Raw genomic sequence first — 23,497 nt, forward strand, 5'->3', positions numbered from 1 at the left:
GAGCATACACGCTCTCCCATACCTGGAGTGCCATCTTGCAGGGGATGAACTGACAGTAGAAGGCGTGACCGACCCGTCAATCCAGACAGGAAGGCCACGCCTTCAGAAACATCAGCTGATAAAAGATGCGTCACCAATAACATCCGGTGACACTCTGAGGAAGACGACAGTCGTACGTCGAAACATGTCAGGTAAACAAACCCAAAAACTAGATGTCTGATAAAAAAGAAAAAACTAACAATATTCAATATAAGACATAATGAACGTAATCGAAAGACAAAGTTTTTTAAATTCCAAATGTGAAAATACAATCGTTAAAGAACAATAAAAACCATAAAAGACAAAATAAATAAGCCCTCGGGCCCCGACTCTCGGGGGGCCCCTGGGCCAGGGGACCCTAAGCAGTTGCCTGCCTTGCCTGTTCACAAGCTGCGCGTCTGTACACACCACATTGGGCTGGTCGTTTTCATGCAACCCACAGACCAGACTGCTTTCCATTTGTATATTTAAAGAGACGTTCAGTGTTAATGTATATCCACTGTTAGTCAGTGAAACTACCGTAAGAATGGACAGTTTTGTCCGCATTCACTGTGCAAATGTCAAATAACAGACTTTGCCTTTGACTCTCAGGAGATAAAATCAGAAGAGGAACCTTCAGGAACCACACACTCTATTAACCCACCATTACAGACCACAGCCAGGGGCGCCGCTGGGGGGGAGTTAGGACGATTCTAAGGGCTGGGCACTGACAGGGGGCCCTGTGAGGGATATTAATATTATTTTAATAGTATTGCCTTGTGTAAGTTTTTGAAATAAAATATTTCATTTCATCTGTTACAATATGCAAATTATACATGGTTATGATTTGCTATCACATTTTCCTTGAATTATTTATGATAGTCATTTCACCCCTCCTCCCTTTTTAGTAATGGTACAGTCTGATTGTGGGCGGGGACAGTGAACTGTGTAGCTCCGTGTGCGCACAGCGCCGCTATTAGCGCAGCTTAGATCAGTTGTCGGTTTCTCTCCGCGCACAGCAGAGGTGAACATTCTAGAAGGTGCTAAGCAGGAGCAGGTGTGATGGTGGTGAGATAAATTATGAAGTCTGGATATCAAAAACGGAAGGAGAAGCAGCAGAAAGCTGAAAGGGAGAAAAAGGGTCGACAATTGGTGACTCAGTTTTTCCCAGAGAAAGCTCGCCTATTATTCACTGACATTCGATGCCATTACAGCATGCTAGCTAATGATAGACTAGCAGATTTCATTTTAACCGAGTTGGAATATCAAGACAACACTTTTCAATAAGCAGTGCAGTGTCATTTTATTTAAATACTTCACGTTTATTGCCATGGAAGAGCAGATGAATGTAATGTAGAAGGTCTGCACAGAACTAGCTAAACTTGTGCAGTAAACTAGCCTACTGGGCTAACACGTGAGGTAAAATATTAGGCTCGCCTACATGATACTGGGGCTAATAACTGGTTTCAAAACTAATGAGGTGCCGTCAACATGCACAGATTCAGCCTCAGGAACAGGACCCCAGCCCTCAACCCAAATCCTAGGAGAAGGAGGTGAGCAATACAATCCATGAATAAAGGATTTAGGGTTAAAAACTATTTTAATTGCTAGGCTACAGTAAGCAGCATTAGGCTATTAAGACTTACATTAAACTGAAAAGACATTTCTTTTTTTTATGAGCAACTATTCTTAGGTAACTTAGTATGGTGTTCATTCAGTCAAAATGTTGATGTGTTAAATCTCGCTGGGGTACACGCTGCAGGATCACGTGAGGAAGTGTCGGCTTTTTTTGGCTTCATCAATTGTCTTTACAAATTTGTAAGTGCCAGTCCAGAACGATGGGCCATATACAAAGAAACTACCGGCTGCTCTCTCTACAGCTTGTCTGACACTCGCTGGAGTGCAAGAATTGATGCTGTTAAACCGGCAACAGTCTATTCAGTCTAATTCTGACAGTTCTGCATTTAAAATGTTCATATACCAAATAATTGTATCACCTAAACTTGCTCGGCAGCTGATCACGTGCATAGTAAAGTAGAAGTGCAGCCAAAAACAGACTTCAAATTCAGTTGCTTGAGCTTGAAAATTTTACCGGGGGGGGCCCTAAATTGTAATCTTTCATAGGGCCCAAGATTTCTAGCGGCGCCCCTGACCACAGCTAACACACCAAACCCATCTAACCCCATTCCACACCAATTTATAAAAACACACACACACTTTTATGAGGATAATCAAAGTCATTAGAGCTGTGACATCCTGCATGAGGAAATTCATCAGAAACCACTCAAAGCAACAAAACTGTCTCTCTCTCTCTCTCACACACACACACACACACACACACACACACACACACACACAAACCAGGAAAGAGACTGCTCACAACTCAGCCATCAGCACTAAACTGACAGACCCACTGAGGGAGGAGAAGCTGCACTCAGTCCACAGCGAGCCAGCAGACAGATATCACACAGGGGGCATTAGGACCTGGAGAAAACCACCACTCCCAGTCTGGAGCTCCGCCCACAACCATCACAGCCAACACACGCCACAAACAAAAACATTCAGACGATAAAACAGACAAACACAACACTTCAAACACTGAAATAATAATAATAATAATAATACAATTTCAGTGATTTAAAAGAAAAAGAATAAAATGCAGAAGAAATAAACTCCAGTGTGAATGAAATTATTTTCACTCAGACCTCACAGTGATCTAAATCTCGATTTAACTCTGTTTTCACCAGGTTTTTAATGATCAGTGAAGTGATGAAGTGTCGTGTTCACAGCAGGTTTTACACACGTACACACATCCGCTAACTCCTTAGCATCTGTGCTAATTACACACATTGTGCACTGTGCTGGTTTGCAGGTTAGCATACAGTTCACACTCCTAGATCATAAACATGCGAGAAAATCTGCAAAACAAATGGCACACGAGCAATAATCAGCTTGTTAACGCATAATTTCCTGAGTATTCCTGCGATTATATAATTACTGAAATAATCAAAAATTCAGTGATTTAATTTTTAAGTGTGATTATAAATCTAAACACTGAACATTCCGGTCAAAAAACTACAAATTAATATAAAATAATTTGATTTTGCTTTATGTTAATTAATGTTAACTCGTCACATCAACAAAAACAATAAACAGATTTTTTTTTTTACATTTTAATGCATAATTTTATTCACCTTCACTGAGAGAAACTGAAATGTCTTTTTTTTCCTCTCTGAACATTCGACACATCCAAAAAAATAATAATTCCCATTTTTGTGTCTTTTTATCCATATGTCAAAAATTATTGTTTAAAAAAAAAAAAAAAAAAAGCACAAAACACAATGAATAAACTTTCCTTCAGTTGTGACAGATCAGGAAAAAGAAATATCAAAGGGAAAAGTTTTGGTTCTAAACTCTCTAAGCTTTCTTCTTCAATTATTAAAGCTAATCATTAACCCACTGCACCCTGTTCACTACCTAGTGCACTATTCAGGAAGCACACTACTGTCACCATGTGACTGATAGCATGCTGCAGATAATCCCACAATGCACTGCAAAAAACTCCATGTCCAAATAACAATAACGCACTGTGAAGAGACTTGGGGGTAGGAAACAGGGGGTAGGAAACAGGGGGTAGGGAACAGGGGGTAGGGATTATGGAACAGAAAGTAGGGAACAGGAAGTTGTGTTGTTCTGTAACAGTGTGATGTTATTTGATGTTGTTTGATCTTTATGTCGTTTCGGACGCTGTTTGTCGTTTACTCCATGTTTGATGGTTGGACAGTTCGTTGGTTGATGTTCCTGTGGGAATGGCGTGAGCATGCGTGTGACGTTTGTTTGTTGTTGCTATAGTTACAGTCCCTGTAGGAACTCCTGCAGCTGGTGGATGATCTCAGTGTCCACCGTCTCCATGAGACACTGGAATCCCTGATCTCCCATCATCCCCTGCTGCAGCTTCAGCTTCTCATACACACACTGCTGCAGAGACACTGTGTGTACCGGGTCCTCCAGAGCCAACTGCATACACACACAGAAATGAATCTCATTAAAATTATGAACAGTAAATCTATAAAATAAGCAGAGGGAAGTTCAATATCCACCTTTTAACATCCACAAGGCAATAAATCAGAAATACGCACACACACTGTTTTTGTGTGTGTGTGTGTGTGTGTGTGTGTGTGTGTATACACACTCCCATTCTTGGGTCTGATGATCACAGACTGGACGGTGCAGTGAAACTCCTCCTTACATTTAATTCTGGTTTCTCCTTTAAATTCTGAGAATGTTCCTGCTTTAGAACCCGAACCCCCAGGATGGCTTTAGAACCCAAACTGTTGACACTTTTAGAATCATGTCATGGCTTTAGACGGCCTGCCCTCAGCACCATCAGTTTATTTGTATTGCGTGATTAATAAGAGACCATCACAAAGCAACTTTACAGAAAAATGAAGACTTTAAACAGATGAACTGAGAAATGTATCCCTAAAGATGAAGTGATGATGGTGAGGAAAACAGATTTATATGTCCATTTCGTTCCTGTATCTGTCTCACTCTCCCTGTCTGTCTCTCTGGAGGTCGTCCGTGAAGTCATTAATTGGTGCTGGATTTACAGCAGCGTGATGTTGAGCTCGTGTTCCTCAAAAACTTCTCTCTCCTGCTGCACTTTATCAGAATGGATCACTCACTTCGCCACGGGCTGTTTCCCAATCCACATGACGACAACATGAGACTAACGATTGCATGGGATTGATGTTAGCTCATTAGCATAAGTGTGAGGTTAACCCCTTCAGACATAATGTGTACAATTGTACACACGAAGTTCCATAGCATTTTTCACTGTGTCCGAAGGGGTTAAAGAGGGTCAGATTAGGATTAGCCTAGCGTTAGTTTGAGGTTTACATTAGCATAAGGTTAATATGAAAAGGTATTAGTTTAACATTAGCATGAATTTAGCATAACAGTTCTGAATGCTAATGCTAACTACATGTTGAGACAGTAAGTACAGGAGGCAGAGATAAAGGTCAGCATGGTGGTGTGAGATGCTCATGAGATGCTACACAGAGACAGTAACTAGCCATGCCAACAGAGAGAATCTTCAATACTCTGGGCTTTCCTGTGTGTGCGTTTCCTCTGAGGGCTGTAATAAAAGTGAAATGGCATCAATGACTTTGTCTTTCTAATGAAGCAACGACAAAGAGGCAGTATTTCATCACCACTACCCCTCCATTAGCGCTCAGTGCTGATTAGCCTCGCAGTGCTGCAGCTCTGTGTGTAGTGCTGTTTATAGAACTCGCCTGAGGTTCGTGTTCACGAAGTCTGGGAGATTTTATCATGTAGGTCACTTTTTTTTTTAAACCATTAGTAACATTAGCATGATGTTAGCATTCCTCCTTCATTTAAAACACTTTTACCTGCAACCTGAGATGTGTGCGTTGCCATGGAAAATAATTTCTAAAATAATTTCTCTCTGTTCTCATGGAATAATCAGAATACTGACGTGTCCTGATGGTACTTTGGGGTGTGGTCCTGTGACATCACTTTCAGTTTCAGTTCTAAATGGTGCGCATTGTGCCATGAGTGAAAACTCAACATTGGTTCTGATTTTGAGCTGAGGATCTTAGCATAGCATTCATATACTGTAGCATTAGCATGAAGCTAGCATCAGCGTGAACATGAGAAAGTGTATTAAACCATGTACGAGTATAAACAGTAAGTGAAACCTCATGAAGCGCTCAGTGAGGTCCGGAGCACCGTGAGCTGAGGCTCTGACGCTGTCACTGCGCAGTGACTTCACTCTCCTCACAGCGACGACTGAAGTAGCCGATCCTAAAAGGTCACATTAGCGTTCACTAATGAACAACATCCGAGCGTGTGTTTACAGGATAAAACGATCCTTCACTGAATGATTCCATCTCATCAGTGAAACTGAAAACAGAAAACTAATCAGCAAATTTATTTCACACGCTGAACATGATTACGGCTGTGTTCCAAACACAGGGTTTGAGTGCTCTTATTATGAACGGAGCTGTGAGCTCGCACACGGAGCTGAAACTCCGACACGACGCCTGTGTGACCTGCAGCTCAAAAACCCAGATTCATCTTTATCCTTCACTTCATTACACGACATCAATAAGCCCAGCAAGCTGAGAGCAATGTTTACAGGGAGTCGCGATGGTTACTGATCACATCCAACCACTGAGGAGATGACTGCTGAGAAAATGGAAATATTTAATATTCTCAAAAACAGAACCAAATAATACATCTGAAACACAAGAACACAGAACAACCATGCCCCAAACCACAAGAACGCGCCCCGAGCCACAATAAACACGCCCCGAGCCACAATAAACACACCCCGAGCCACAAGACCACGTCCAAGACCACAAGAACACGCCCTGAACCACAAGAACGCGCCCCGAACCACAAGAACGCGCCCCGGAACACAAGAACAATCAAAGATGGCGGCGCGCATAGACACAGCGGTTCAGTGCTCTCACTTTCAGTGTTTTGTTTGGTTGGTTGGTTGGTTGTGTACATATTGTTCCTTGTTTTAACTACATTATGTTGGGCTAACAACATCTATAATCGGCACGATCTCCTAAAAATAGGAGTTTTGAGCAAGAGGAGTGTTTCAGCAGAGTTTCTCCGCTCACACGACATTCTGGACGAGATAATGAGGAGTCCCGGCTATCCGTGGATCACCATCCCCGCAAGAGGGAAGCAGAGGCGGCGCAGGGAGAGAAAGCAGAAACGAGGCTGCAGAGCCGGCGCACTAATTAGGCTACGGAAGCAGCCACACAGACCACCGCTTCCCAGCCTTTTCCTCAGCAATGTAAGGTCACTCTCTAATAAATTGGACAAACTTAAGGCCAATTTATGCTGACAACCCAGTCCTCGCAGATGGCGTCGCAGATAGCGTCTGCGAAGCCCCCCCCCCCACAGACGCTCTGCGCGCACCTCCCAAAAATTGTGACCACCGCAGACAAGAGGGCTCTGATTGGTCCACTCTACATCCGCTGTACACGCACTTCCGCTTCCTTACTTTCTCGGTTTGTTTTGTTTTCACGACCGCCATTTTTAAAAACACGAGCGAAGATGGAGCAGCACGAAGAGCGGTTGATCGAGGAAGTGAGGAAGTACGTACATCTATACGACTCCAGTTCTAGTCATTATAAGCATAATTATAAGTAACCGGAGGATAAACACTCCACTAACCACACCCACCAACTACTCCTAGCGATTTCGCGACTTCGCGCCCCCTTGCGTTGTGGCGGTGAATAACATCGCGCACGCCTATTACTCCCCGCTCAATGATAAATTACAACTGTCTGCGAAAAGCTATCTGCGAAAGCCTTGTCGCAAGAGCATGCAGAGCCCCTTAGGCTTCAGGTAGCCTCAAACAATTTAATTAAGGACAACTGCATGCTACTCCTCACTGAGACCTGGCTACACTCATCCATTCTGGACTATGCTATCAAGCTAGCAGGCCACACAGCACAGCGCCATGACAGGACCAGTGACTCCGGTAAGAACAAAGGAGGAGGACTGTGTGTGTACATCCATAGCAACTGGTATACCAACACGGTGACGGCAGCCAGCCACTGCTCCCCAGACCTGGAGTACATGACTGTTAAATGCCGGCCATTTTACCTTCCTAGGGAGTTTACTGGGTTCATGCTTACTTCTGTGTACATTCCACCAGATGCTAATGCGAACTCGGCTCTCGGACTTTTACATAGCAACGTTAGCTTACAGCAGAGTATGTATCCGGATGCTGTGCACATCATAGCAGGAGACTTTAACCATGTGGATTGAAAAACAGTGCTCCCCAAACTCCACCAGCAGGTAGAGTGTGCTACCAGAGGAGCTAATACACTGGACAAGGTCTACACAAACATTAAATGGGGCTTCAGGGCCAGACCACTACCACACTTGGGCCAGTCAGACCACATGTCCCTGCTTACTAATCCCTGCATACACTCCCTTCCGGAAAACTGCACTTACCACCATCAAGACTGTTAAAAATCTGGCCTGATGGAGCCTCTCGGCAGCTGCAGGACTGCTTTAATAGCACTGACTGGGACACTTTTGAGCATGAGGACCTGGAGGTGTTCACAGACACTGTCCTGTGCTATATAAAGAACTGTGTAGACATGCTCACAGTGGACAAATGCACCCGGGTCTATCCCAATCAGAAATCCTGGATGACCAGGGAGGTACAGCAGCTGCTAAAGGAGAGAAACACCACCTTCAGGTCTGGAGACAGGGCTCTCTACAGCACGGCCCGAGCCAACCTGAAGAGAGGCATTAGGAAGACCAAGGAGGACTACAGGAGGAGGATCGACAACCACCTGGACAGCAACAACAGCAGGCAAGTGTGGCAGGCAGTCCAATACCTCACCAATTACAGGCTGGGCCTCGGGGCTGATGAAGGTGACACCTCACTGGCATAGGAGCTGAATCTCTTCTTTGCTCTTTTTGAGGTGGAGTCATCAGAAGCAGCCATGCCACTACCAGCAGCTGGCAGCAACTTAACCCTCACAGTGGAAGAGCATGAGGTGAGGCGCATGCTGAGGGTGGTTAACCCAAGGAAGGCAGTGGGCCCTGATGGCATCTCTGGGCACGTGCTGAAAGACTGTGCAGACCAGCTTGCTGGGAACTTTACTAAAATTTTCAATAGGTCCTTGTCCCAGTCTACCATCCCACCCTGCCTGAAGACCTCCACCATAGTCCCTTTACCCAAAAAAACCTTCATCACAAGCCTCAACAACTACCGGCCAATAGCACTTATGCCGGTGGTGATGAAGTGCTTTGAAAAACTGGTAAGGAGTCACATTATGACATTTCTACCCCCCAGTTCTGATCCACATCAATATGCATACAAGGCCAATAGGTCTATGGAGAACACTGTAGCCACAGCTCTCCACACGGCGCTGACCCACCTGGAGCAGCAGGGGAGCTACGTTCAACTTCTTTTTGTGGACTACAGCTCAGCGTTTAACATCATCCTCCCCCATAGACTACTGTGCAAACTGCTGAACATGGGACTACCTATCTCAATATGTCTCTGGATCAAGGACTTCTTGTCAGAGCGCACACAGAGGGTCAGAGTAGGCCCCCACATCTCTACAGCTCTCAGCATTGGCTCCCCTCAGGGCTGTGTGCTGAGGCCCCTGCTTTACACCCTCTATACATCTGACTGCACTCCTGTTCACTCTAGCAACACATTCGTCAAATTTGCCGAAAACACCACAGCGGTGGGGAGCGACGAGTCCACCCACCGGGATGAGGTGGAGCGGCTGACAGTTTGGTGCAGAGACAACAACCTGCTCCGAAACACTCCTAAAACAAAAGGAGCTGGCCATCGACTTCAGAAAGGACAAAACGGACATACAACCTATAATCATTGGCGGGGTCTGTGTGAAAAGGGTCATGGACTTCCGCTTCCTGGGAGTTCACATTGAGGAGCAACTGACCTGTGGTGTGAATACCACAGTACTGGTAAAGAAGGCACAGCAGAGACTCTACTATCAGGGTCCTCAGAAAGAACATCAACCAGAGACTGCTAGTGTCCTCCTACCGCACCACCATAGAGAGCATCCTCACTTACTGCCTCTGTGTGTGGTATGCCAGCTGCACTGTAGCAAACAAGACGGCACTTCAGAGGGTCATCCAAATGGCCGAGAAAATCATCGGGTGCCCTCTACCCACTCTGGAGGAGCTACACAGTTCCCGCTGCCACAGGAGAGCCGATAACATCCTAAAGGACACATCGCACCCTGGTCACTCTCTGTTTGAGCTACTACTGTCAGAACTCTAAATTCCAAACATCAGGTCAGGGTTCACTAACCTGCTCTTCGTGTCCATGTCTTTTTATATTGTGCAATAAGGGATTTGTGCAATGTTTCTGGTTGAATATAGTTGTGTGTTTGACCATTTTTATAATTTTTAGTGTTTTTAAGTTTTAGGTTTTTTTTAAATATTAGTTTGTTAGTTAATTAGGTTTACTGTTGTGTCTGAGTTTGACTGTTTTTATAATTTTTATATAGTTTAAGCTGTGGGTGGTAAAAGAGAGCAACTGGACTTGCTTGAAGATTTTTGAAGACGTTTCACCTCTCATCCGAAAGGCTTCTTCAGTTCTGTCTGACTAATAGGGAGTATCAGGTATTTCATTGACTGAGCCACTGAAAACAGCTGGGTTTTGGTGTGCATTCAGTTGTCTGGGAAGTGTGCCAAGGACCGCATTGAAGGTGGCTGATAAATGGTGTCTTAGACCACCACCTCTGTTCAGTGATGGCCATTCCAGGTTGACAAAAATGGCTTCTTTAACTCCTCGCTCATACCAACAATCCTCTCTGGCTAAAATGCATACGTTGCAATCCTGAAATGAGTGTTCTTTGTTGTTAAGATGAAGATACGAGTCCGTGCATTCCTCACTGCACTCAACTGCATATACTCCGTTGTCCTGTTTGTGTCTGGCTATTCTGTCCTTAGGGTGGACCAGTTTCTGCTTCAGGGTGTTACTGGGTTTGAAATGTACTGGAATGTTGTGTTTGTAAAAGATCCTCCTGAGTTTCTCAGATAGACCAGAAATGTAAGGAATGACAATGTTCTTACGTTTGTTCCTGTTATCCTTCTTGTCCATTATGTTCCTTTTTCTGCTCTTGAAGAAGTGAGGAATGCACGGCCTCGTATATTGGGGAAACAAAACAACCACTTCACAGGCGCATGGCTCAACACGGGAGAGCCAGTTCCTCAGGCCAGGACTCTGCTGTCTATCTTCATCTTAACAACAAAGGACACTCGTTTCAGGATTGCAACGTACGCATTTTAGCCAGAGAGGATCGTTGGTATGAACGAGGAGTTAAAGAAGCCATTTTTGTCAACCTGGAACGACCATCACTGAACAGAGGTGGTGGTCTAAAGGCCAATTTATGCTGACAACCCAGTCCTCGCAGACAGCGTCGCAGATAGTGTCTGCGTAGCCCCCCCACCTTCGCAGACGCTCTACGCGCACCTCCCAAAAATTGTGACCACCGCAGAAGCCTCGCAGACAGCGTCGCAGACAAGAGGGCTCCGATTGGTCCACTCTACATCCGCTGTACACGCACTTCCGCTTCCCTACTTTTCCGGTTTGTTTTGTTTTCACGACCGCCATTTTTAAAAACATGAGCGAAGATGGAGCAGCACAAAGAGCGGATGATTGAGGAAGTGAGGAAGTACGTACATCTATACGACTCCAGTTCTAGTCATTATAAGTAACCAGAGGATAAACACTCCACTAACCACACCCACCAACTACTCCTAGCGATTTCGCGACTTCGCGTCCCCTTGCGTTGTGGCGGTGAATAACATCGCGCACGCCTTACTCCCCGCTCAACGATAAATTACAACTGTCTGCGAAAAGCTATCTGCGAAAGCCTTGTCGCAAGAGCATGCAGAGGCCTTAAGACATCATTTATCAGCCACCTACAATGCAGTCCTTGGCACACTTCCCAGACAACTGAATGCACACCAAAACCCAGCTGTTTTCAGTGACTCACAGGAGGACAGAGAGAACCAACAAGCCATTGATCACCCCAATGACTCTCGAGGCCATTCACACCCAGCCCCCAGTGACCCACACCAACAGGATGACTCAACGACACCTTAGGATTGCTTTTCATCCATGAGAGGATAAATACCTGATACTCCCTATTAGTCAGACAGAACTGGAGAAGCCTTTCGGATGAGAGGTGAAACGTCTTCAAGAATCTTCAAGCAAGTCCAGTTGCTCTCTTTTACCATCCACAGTTTACTATGACCTGGATGACTGAGAATCTTCACAGACATATATAGTTTAAGTTTTAGCTTAATTTAAATCCTTTTATTAGTTTTACACTGATGAGGATTGCACTCCAGTTTCGTTGCACATGTGACAATGACAATAAAGATATTCTATTCTTCTATTCTAGACCACAAGAACACGCCCCAAAACACAAGACGACGTCCCTAACCACAAGAACATGCCCCAAAACACAAGACGACGTCCCGAACCACAAGAACGCTCCCCAAAACACAAGAACGCTCCCCAGCCACTGGGGGGAGGGGATCAAGATGGCGGCATAGCCTGAAAGCTCCATACAGCCGAACACAAATTTTAGAAAAAACCCACAAATGCACCTATAATTTTTGAGCAAACAGAGCGGCTCTGGATATGTCGGACCCGCCCGAATCGAAATCCTACGAGATTTTCACTAGAGCACGCAAGGCAAGTATCGTTGGGACAACTTCTCAGGCAACGACGATGGCTAAGGAGGCTAGCATCATGGCAAATATGGCGGACGTGCTAGCAGAGTTGAAGTCTCTCCGCTCGGACTTTGGATCAAAACTGGACAACATTGATAACCGTTTGTCGGATGTGGCAAACTCAATTGTGGCGATTGAAAACAAACTTTCAGCCGTGGAACAAGACGTGGTTGCAAATACAACACGTATCGGAGAGGCAGAAACACGTATAGCAACAACAGAAGACATGCTGCAGCACACCCAAGAGGCACTAGCCTCGGCCACCAAACGAATTGCCTATCTTGAAACAAAAACAGAAGATTTGGAAAATCGAGGTAGAAGAACGAACCTGCGGCTTTTTGGTTTACGTGAACGAGCTGAAGGAAGTAAGCCACTCTACGACTTTATAAATGACATGCTACCGCAATGGCTCGGCTGCCCTGATAAAACTTTCACTCTGGAGCGAGCTCATCGCACACTGGCGCCGGCCAAACCTAACCAGAACCAAGCAGTTCTCGTTCGATTTTTGAAGTTTCAGGAAAAGGAATTTGTGTATCGCGAAGCAAGGAAGCGAGAAATCAGGCACGGCGACAGCAAGCTGTCTTTCTCTCAGGATCTGTCCGCAGAAACGGTCCGTATTCGGCGAGAGTTTGTCCCAGTTGTGAAGCAGTTTGTGGCCATGGGAAGCTTTCGAGGATTTCATCACAATCCTTGTAAACTGAGAGTGCTTCACGATGGGAGAATTCATCTTTTTTCAACACCGAAAGAAGCAGAGAGGTTCCACCAAAGCATAACACGACCTGCATAAAGAATGTACAGGACGTGATACACGGTTCTTGAAGTTACGACGGACATTGAACGCATCAAGAAGAAAAACAGCGGTTGGGTCAGGTATCATAAACGATATACAGAGTCTAATAAGGACTGTTTCTTTGTGAAAGTGTTGTTAAATGCTATACTGAAAGGATAAGGAATGGTTCAAACTTTTCGACGGGGTCAAAATTTCAAATAAGGGAACATGAAAAAAAAAATCAGGGTCATTTTACTAAATTATTTTCTGGCATTATTTTCGGTGGTGCGACACATACGCCAACGTTATTTCTGGTTTGATCTTTTTTTTTTTTTTAACGAACAGAGTTGGCTTTAACTAAGAACAGAGAAAGGGGTTAAGGTTAAAATAGGAGACATTATGATTGTTTGGACTTATGGCTGTTCTGTCCAGGGTCAAAGGCACGCGGATTAGCTGCTCCTCAGCAATAGTGGATCAGCATCCTCCAGAGCTGATATATTAAAGGGGGTGTGGGAAAGCATTTCAGTGGAAATGATGGGGTGGGAGTGGATCTTTTTTTGTTTTGGTTATGACTGTTCTAGTCATTTTTGTGGTTTTTCTTTCCCCTCCAGTGTGTGTTATATTTTGTGTATGGTTTTGGTAGAATCAGCAACATTTATAACCCCATCAAGGTGTCAGAAGATGTTATTGGTGGCAAAAAACTATGCTTGTGAATAATTCTGAAATTAAGATCACCAGTTGGAACGTTAGGGGGCTTAGAAAATTGACTAAACTGAAACAAGTTATAAATAGGTTGAAACATCTCAGATCTAAAATTGTTTTCTTACAAGAAACCCATTTGATGGCCTCTGACATACCTTGTCTGGAAAAAAGATGGCCAGGCCAAGTGATTTATTCTTCTTATAATAATTATGCTCGAGGTGTTGCTATCCTTGTACACAAGTCAGTTCCATTCCAAATTACTCAAACTATTCAAGATCCAACTGGTAGATATGTGATTGCACAAGGAAACATTATGTCATATAAAGTTAACCTAATCAATATTTATGGTCCTAATGAAGACAGGCCGTCTTTTTTCGAAGGACTACTGTTGACTGTGTCCACCTTAGAAGGTCTCTACATTTTTGGGGGTGACTTTAACTGTACGCTAGACCCAGTAATGGATCGACTTACTGGAACTGATATCTCGCACGTACAGACAAGGAGGAAGCTGACTGAATTCATAAAAGATCTAAGACTAGTCGATGTATGGAGGGAAAAAAATCCAAACAAAAAAGAATTTTCCTGTCACTCTTCTACTTATAAAACATTCACGTATTGATTATTTCCTAATTTCTGTTGAACTGCTTATCAATGTCGCAAACTGCTGGTATGACAGCATAGTGATTAGTGATCATGCAGCTGCCTCAATGGAAATAAGCTTAGGCATATTTGCTCAACACTCTCAGAGATGGAGGTTCCAGATATATTGGTTACAAGATTCATCCTTTCTTAGATTCATGGGGGCCTGCATAGATAGCTATTTCCTGCTAAATACGGATGAAACAACCGCCAGTGTAAGATGGGAAGCATTTAAGGCATATATAAGGGGAGAAATAATTAAATATACAAGCTCAAAGACTAAACAGCACAAAAAGGAAATACAAACATTGGAAAGACAGATTAAAACACTAGAATTAGATCTTTACGAGAATACTGATGAGGACAAACAGCAACAACTAGCAGTAATGAGAGCTCAATACAATAAACTAACAACCGACAAAGTTGCTAAAACTCTCTCATGGACCAAGCAAGCATACTATGATCAGGGCGAAAAACCAAGCAAATTACTGGCTTGGCGGGTTAAGAAAATGCAAGCCGAAAGAACAATTAACAGTATAACGACAATGTCAGGCGATTTAACAACAGACCCAATTGAAATTAATGCTACCTTCAGAGACTTTTATGAACTATTATACAAATCAGAATATGCAGGAGCTACACAACAACAAACATTTCTCGATCAGCTACAGTTCCAGAGCCTGTCTGGAGATGAAATGGAAGTACTGGACAGGGCATTAACAGCTGAGGATCTTTATGATGCCATGAGCAGTATGAATAGTGGGAAAGCACCTGGCCCCGATGGGATACCTATAGAATTTTATAAGAAGTTTAAACAGAAACTTGCGCAACCTCTATTAGATATGTTTAACGAATCATATAAAACAGGAACTCTTCCACCATCATTAAGATTAGCTATGATAACTGTGATATTAAAACCTGACAAATCGCCAACCAGTTGTTCATCTTTCAGGCCCATTAGTTTAATGGGATGCGATACAAAAATATTATGCAAAGCTCTCTCTAAAAGATTAGAAAAATATCTTCCTCAATTGATCAGTAATGATCAGAATGGTTTTGTATTACAACGACAAGGCTTCCATAACATCAGGAGAGTTTTAAATGTACTGTTTGAGAAAAATAATGCCAAAGACACTGCAATGTTATCAGTTGATGCTAGTCAAGCATTCGACAGAATAGAATGGAAATACCTTTTCGATCTGCTGCCGAGATATGGTCTAGGAGAAACATTTCTTAAATGGATTAAATTACTGTACACAAACCCAACAGCAGAAATATTGACTAATAATACAATTTCTAAACCTTTCAGTTTACAACGCTCAACCAGGCAAGGTTGCCCTTTATCTCCTTTGCTTTTCACTTTAGCAATAGAACCTCTCACGATCGCAGTAAGAACACGTAGGAATATATTCGGTATCAGAATTTGGGACATAGAGCACCATATAGCATTATATGCGGATGATATAATTTTTTTCTTAACAAACCTGAAGAGCAGTATTCCGAATTTGATTAATTTACTTGAAAACTTTGGCGAGTTTTCTGGCTACAGAATAAACAAATCTAAGTCAGTACTGTTATTTCTAAATGAAGAAGAAAGACGTAATCCCAAAATAAATACACCATTTATGGCCACACAAGAGGGATTTAAATATCTGGGTATTAAGATTGCCCCGGAACTTGGCGACATTGTCCCTACAAACTATAACCCCCTGGTAGATGAAGTCACAGAGAAGCTGGACCGGTAGTCGAAATTGCCGATATCAATGATTGGTCGTATAAACCTTATTAAAATGTCTATTATACCCAAATTTATATATCTTTTCCAAGCACTCCCGCTTCCATTACCAAGTAATTTCCATAAAAAAATTGATAGTATATTTACCCAGTTCATTTGGAACAATAGAAAAGGTAGACTCCGGCTCAAGTTATTATTTTTACCCTATGAAAGGGGGGGGACTATGGGTCCCAAACCTGAAATGGTATTATTGGGCTGCCCAATTAAGTTCTGCAATGTATTATTTTTCTCCATCCACACCACCTGCTTGGGTAAATATTGAACAAAAATCAGTGTCAGATCTGCCCATAAAGCAGTATTTATATTCCTCGGATGTCAAGACACTGAAAAAACAGACAAGAAACCCTTTTGTTAAAAATACAATATCAGTATGGTATGCAGCACATAACTTTGTTGATGAAACAATAACTTTGTCACGATTTACCCCTATCTGGGGCAACAGACAATTCAGGCCTGGTAGATTAGATGGGGGATTCAAATTATGGGCAGAGAAAGGAATTGGGACCATCTCGGACCTTTATTTTGAAGGTACCCTTCTCAGATTTGATCAACTTTGTCAAAAATACGGAATTCCCCAAAAACATTTTTTCAAATATTTGCAATTAAGAAGTTTTATAACATCAAAACATAATTCATTCATGGCCACACCCCCGCTATCGATTATTGAGGAAACGGTGATTAATAATTTGAATGGTAATAAACACATATCTAGATTCTATAACCTTTTAGCGGAGTACTCAACAGAATCAGCATCAGATAAATTAAATGCCTGGAGAACAGACACACAAGAAGATATTAGCGAAGAAGATTGGGGAGGAGCATGTTTAAAAGCACAAACAAATTCAATTAACACAAGCTTAAAGTTGATTCAGTATAAGTGGTTAATGAGAGTTTATATAACCCCTGCAAAACTTCATCGTATCTCCCCTAACATTCCTGATGTTTGTGTTAAATGTCTGACTGAAAAGGGAACTCTGATTCACTGCCTATGGGGATGCTCTAAGATTTTGGTATTTTGGGAAAATGTAGTTAAATGTTTATCACAGATGGTTAAATGTAACATTCCATTGACGTCAACAGTCTGTATACTTGGAATATACCCCAAGGACTTCATCAGAACAACGAAGCAATCAAAAATGATCGACTTTGGACTTCTCCATGCAAGGAGAGTGATTGCACTATATTGGAAAAATGTAGAACCACCATCACTGGCAATATGGAAGAAGGAGTTGACGACTTGTCTTGGACTGGAGAGATTGACATACATTGTTAAAGGTAAACAGGAGAAGTTTGCCTGCATTTGGGAATCATTTATGTCATTCCTGACCAATGAAACGGATAACACTGACTGAAAAACAGGTTATGAAATGATTCTGCCTTTTATTTTACCTCAATTTATTTTATTTTGTTTCATTTTAGTCTTATTTATTTAATTTGGTATTTATTTTCCATCAGTTTGATGTCTGTTGTCACTGTCCATTTTATTTTACTCCTTTTCTTTGTCTGCGTGAATGAATGTCTGTATAAAAGAAAATGTGTGTACATTTGACAAAGTTTGATATATATTTGAAATTTCAATAAAAAATATTGTTTAAAAAAAAAAAAAAGAACGTGCCCCAAAGCAGAAGAACATGCCCCTAAACAGTCAAGTCATTTTTATAGCGCTTTTAACAATAGACATTGCCACAAAGCCGCTTTACAGATTTTAAATGACTTTAAACATGAGCTAATTTTATCCCTAATCTATCCCCAATGATGAAGCCTGTGGCGACGGTGGCAAGGAAAAACTCCCTCAGACGACATGAGGAAGAAACCTCGAGAGGAACCGGACTCAAAAGGGAACCCATCCTCATTTGGGCAACAACAGACAGCATGACTATAACATTAACAGTTTTAACATGAAGTCAGTTTCGTTGATGTTATAAACTCTTCATTGATGGAAACTTGAGTGTAAAACTGTTCATGACAACTGCAGTCCTAAAGTTAGCAAGTCAACTGTAGTCCTCAGCCATAAAAGCATTACTGTAAGAGTCCAGAGCGTCCTCCAGGTGTGACTTTCAACTGTCCTCATGGGGCCGTCCTCCACAGGAGCGATGTGATGAGACTCCAGCCAGACACAGGGCATGAGGATGGCTCAGGCAGGTCCGAGGAGCAGAAGAGGTCAGCCACTACACCGTCAACAAACCTCAGCGAGCGAGTGAGTGGGGACTGACAGCATCCATACATCCCAGTTTACCAAAACACACTGTCTGAGGATCCTCCAGATCTACTCCTTTACCTCATAAACACCATTAACACAAGGCTTGACTAAACAGATATGTTTTCAGCCGAGACTTCAACACTGAGACTGTGTCTGATTCCCGAACACTACTTGGAAGGCTGTTCCATAACTGTGGGGCTTTGTAAGAAAAGGCTCCGCCCCCTGATGTAGCCTTCACTATACAAGGTACCAGCAGATAGCCTGCACCTTTTGATCCAAGTAGGCGTGGCAGGTCATAAAGGACCAGAAGTTCACTCAGGCACTGTGGTGCGAGACCATTCAGTGCTTTAAAAGTCAAAAGTAGTATTTTATAATCAATACAAAAGAAACAATCGAAGCTGAACACACAACACTAATGTGGCCAAAGGCACGGAGTAGAGCTGAGTACTGAAACACAACGGAGACTCTCGGTACCAAGAACTTGCAAAAAGGTAAATCTGAAAAGATGGATATATGGTGTGGGTATGTGTGCATAAAAAAGTCAATTTTATGGTGCATTTATGACACTGCATGACTGGCAGCTATGGAGTGTACTCATGTATGTGTGTGTGTTGGAGATATTTCAGAGCGTGACTGAGCTGTAGGAGCTGAGGATGAAGCATGCTCACTTCTGAGGGCACTTCATTTACCGGAGGGCTAAGAGGGTCAAGGTTTTTGTGAGAGAGATCACACGTTTGTTTATTTCTAGATTTACATACAATTCTCTCTCTCCCTCTCTCACACACACTTTGAATCAGGCAGAGATTTGCTGTTAAATTTGCGCGCGCGTGTCCTCATGCTAATTCACTGATTAGTTCCGTTAATCTACAGGATGTGAAAAAAGCTTGAGAAAAATTCACACCCTGGTATAACGATGACAGTCGCACTTTAAAACAGACCACTCAAAAATTAGCACATAAATAAAATTGGTAGTGTTCAAATTAGCGTGGAAGGAGAGCTTCCTGAAGTATAGAAAAGCTCTTAGTGCTGTTAGATCAACATATCTCTCCTCCCTAATAGAAGATAACAAAAATAATCCTAGATTCCTATTTAATACTGTAGCAAAATTAACCAGGAATAAGTCCACTATAGACACATGCACACCTGCAGTATGGAGTAGCAACGACTTCATGAATTTTTTTAATAATAAAATTGAAAATATCTGACAAAAAATTCAAATTACTAATTTAAAACCTGATAATTTGATAATTAACCCTGTAGTTAACAATAGAACTGTATCAGATCAGCAATTCGAATGTTTTACTCCCCTTAGAGAAATCAAACTAATTTCATTAATCTCCACATCAACATCAAAATCTTCAACTTGTGGACTTGATCCCTTACCTGCACGTCTATTCAAACAGATAATACCTGGAGAAATTGAACCGCTTCAAAAAAATAATAAATTCTTCCTTTAGGATCAGCTATGTACCCAAATCCTTTAAACTAGCAGTTATCAAACTCCTGATTAAAAAACCTGACCTTGATCCCTGTCAGCTGTCCAATTATCGGCCAAAAGAGCATGCATAGCATCTACAGTCCTCACTAGAACCAGAAGATATGACCACATCACGCCTGTCTTATCCACACTGCACTGGCTCCCAATCAAATTTTGTATTGATTATAAAATACTACTATTGACCTTTAAAGCACTGTGCCAAGTTTCCCAAAAACATTGTAACACAAAGATCATCGTTAAATGGTAGAGTGAGCAGCACAATGAACACTCTCTCTCCTAGTTAAGATGCTCTTAGTGTTAAGAGGCTTTTGGGAAACCCACCCCTGAATGGTCTCACGCCACAGTACCTGAGCGAACTTCTAGTCTTTTATGACCCACCGGATACAGGTCATTTCGTCCAACGACCATTTCATCCAGTACTTAAAACATTTCATCCAAATCCTTTTTCACATGCACTATCAATTATTTTATATTTCAGGTATTTGTTCGAAAAAAAGAGGAATTCTCAATGGAATTTGACCGAAGCAAAACACATTTTTGAAAAATGAAAACGAAACCGGAAATTACGGGAAATCAAATACAGATGCATTTGGCTGGGGCCGCTTGTGGGGAGAGATCATTTTTATTAGACCAAATTACATAGAAAATCTATACTCGCACTTGTCAGATATCCTTGGCAAGTGCGAGATACGAGATATGATATCCAGAGATGAGAAAACGTGCATTTTCTCAGTCTTTATATAGGCACGCTGATGCCTCTTGATCATGTGAGCCTCATTAACAGTGCAAGCATGAGTCCATGCGGGTGTGCTCCAGACTGCCAAGCGGACTCTCGCAAGCGTGCTATTAATGAGGCTCATCTGCACATGATTAAGAGGCATCAGCATGCCTATATAAAGACTGAGAAAACGCACATTCATTGCGAAGTATTACACCACGTCAGCACGCATTACAGAGCCTTATTCTCCCGTGTAGATTCCTTGGGTTTCCAAGCCTGTCTCCTGGTCTTAGTTTCTGTTTTTGTCTTTGCTCGATTTAGCCTGTTTGTGCATCGCCCGACCTTTTGCTAGTTTCACGTTTACGAGATTGCCTGCCGATTTGGATTGTTTGCCTGTGTTTTTTCACAATTGTTAATAAACTACTTCTGCACTTGCATCCATCTCCTATCGCTCTCTGACAGTGGGAGGTACATATAGGTTATTAGGTATATCAATTGATCTTGTCGCACATATAAAATAATTGATAGTGCGTATGAAAAAGGCTTTGGACAAAATGTCTCAACTATTGGACAAAATGGCATTGGATGAAGTGTCCTGATCCTGAGCCGCCATGCCTACTTAGATCAAAAGATGTAGGTTATTTATTGGTACCTTGAATAGTGAAGGCTACATCAGGGGGCGGAGCCTTTTCTTACAAAGCCACACAGTTATGGAACAGCCTTCCAAGTAGTGTTCAGGAATCAGACACAGTCTCAGTGTTGAAGTCTCGGCTGAAAACAGATCTGTTTAGTCAAGCCTTGTGTTAATGGTGTTTATGAGGTAAAGGTGTAGATCTGGAGGATCCTCAGACAGAGTGTTTTGGTAAACTGGGATGTATGGATGCTGTCAGCCCCCACTCGCTTGCTCACTGAGGTTTGACGACAGTGTAGTGGCTACTGCTTTATGTCCCGGGGCTCCCTCAGGACTGGGTTACCTTCTGGCTCTCCCCTTTTAGTTAATGATGTCAGTTAGTTTTGCCGGAGTCCCTGCTTGTACTCAGTGCAAAATGTATTCTGTTCTTACTCTAAGTGACACTGGCCAACCTGTGTGTCTCTCTCTCGTTACATGCTGCTCCTGAGACCCCAGTGGTGCTGAACCTCTTCTGCTCCTCGGACCTGCCTGATCCATCCTGATGCCCTACTTCTGGCTGGAGTCTCATCCCATCGCTCCTGTGGAGGACGGACCCAGATGGACAGTCAAAAGTTGCACCTGGAAGACGCTCTGGATTCTTACAGTTTTGCTGCGATGGTTTCGGACTCCAGTCCCCATAATAACTTTAGGACTGCAGTTGTCATGAACAGTTTTACACTCAAGTCTCCATCAATGAACAGTTGATAACTTCAACAAAACAGACTTCTGTTAAACTATAATGAATTTCCTGGTTACACAGTTGTACTTTGTGACTCTATAGGACACAGTTATAGAAGTGAGTTATTTATAATCACGATATCTGTTATCACCCAGATGAGGACTGGTTCCCTTAAGAGTCTGGTTCCTCTCAGGGTTTCATGATGTCATCTGAGGGAGTTTTTTTCCTCACCACCATCACCTTAGGCTTCATCATTAGGAATAAGCTTATAAATTAATGTTTAAAATTTACATCTGTAATTTATATATTTTTATAAAGCTGCTTTTTGACAATGTTCATTGTTAAAAGCTCGATACAAATAAAATGGAACTGAATTGAATCATTATAATCATGTAACCCCAGTCACCTTTGACCCCAGTATCATTACTCACCAGTTTCCTCCTCTTGTCCTGTTCAGTGGGAGGTTCTTCATCATCAGAGAACTTCGGCTCCTCCAATCCACTCACCAACATACAGCTTCGTAAAGAGTCAGACAGGTGCAGACAGACAGGGATTATTGGTTTAAATCTATACCTTCAGTAAGCCAAAGCAGGGAGACACCTCTCTCTCTCTCTAAGATGATGTATGGTCAGTGTGATGCACATTTCTCCACTTTGCTGTGAGATTACTCTTCCATTTTACACACCATTGGTCACACAGATTGCTTGGAAACACAAGCACGCGCGTGCACACACTTACTCTTTGAAGGTCCCTGTCTCTGGATCTTCAGTCATCACGTCGTGTAGAGACTCGACACAGATATTAACAATCCCACAGAACTTCTCCTGTACAACACTGAGAGACAGACGGGGGGGATTGTTATATTCTATTTCACTTAAACTATACTCTTATTCTTGTGTGTGTGTGTGTGTGTGTGTGTGTGTGTGTGTGTGTGTGTGTGTGTGAGCGTGAGAGATGTTTGGGGCAGGTTCACTAAAATGTAAGCAGAGGACTGCAGATGGGGGGTGGGGGGGTGTATAAAAGAGGCAAAGAGATGAACAATGATTTCATGAATTTTTTTAATGATAAAATTGAGAATATCCGAAAAAAAATTCAAACTACTAATTTAAGGTCAGACAATGTAAGTGGACCCTGTAGTTAACGATATAACTGTATCAGATCAGCAATTAGAATGTTTTACTCCCCTTAGAGAAACTGAATTACTTTCATTAATCTCTACATCAAAAGCCTCGACTTGTGTACTAGATCCCTTACCTACACGTCTATTCAAACAGATAATACCTGAAGTAATTAAACCGCTTCTAAAAACAATAAATTTTTCTCTCATGATTGGCTATGTACCCAAATCCTTTAAACTAGCAGTTACCAAACCCCTGATTAAAAAACCTGACCTTGATCCCTGTCAGCTGTCCAATTATCGGCCAATATCAAACCTCCCCTTTATCTCCAAGATCCTTGAAAAAGCTGTGGCACAGCAGTTATGCTCATATTTACATAGGAATAACATCCATGAAATGTATC

General features: G+C 42.4%; 1 protein-coding gene across 3 annotated transcripts in view; it reads right to left on the bottom strand.

The window, feature by feature from the left end:
• Positions 1–2,751: 2,751 nt before the first annotated feature.
• ipo11 (importin 11) overlaps positions 2,752–23,497 on the bottom strand; it is a 113,853-nt gene continuing 93,107 nt past the window's right edge. For all 3 annotated transcript variants that reach the window (XM_060931026.1, XM_060931028.1, XM_060931029.1), the window contains exons 28-30: positions 22,715–22,810; positions 22,408–22,492; positions 2,752–4,035 (exon numbers count right to left, since the gene is read on the bottom strand). In XM_060931026.1, coding sequence (XP_060787009.1) covers positions 3,871–4,035; positions 22,408–22,492; positions 22,715–22,810 — 346 coding nt within the window. In that variant the 3' untranslated portion in view covers positions 2,752–3,870. The remainder of the gene's footprint in view (positions 4,036–22,407; positions 22,493–22,714; positions 22,811–23,497) is intronic.

This window comes from Neoarius graeffei, chromosome 10 (assembly GCF_027579695.1).
Source record: "Neoarius graeffei isolate fNeoGra1 chromosome 10, fNeoGra1.pri, whole genome shotgun sequence".
Taxonomy (NCBI): Eukaryota; Metazoa; Chordata; class Actinopteri; order Siluriformes; family Ariidae; genus Neoarius; species Neoarius graeffei.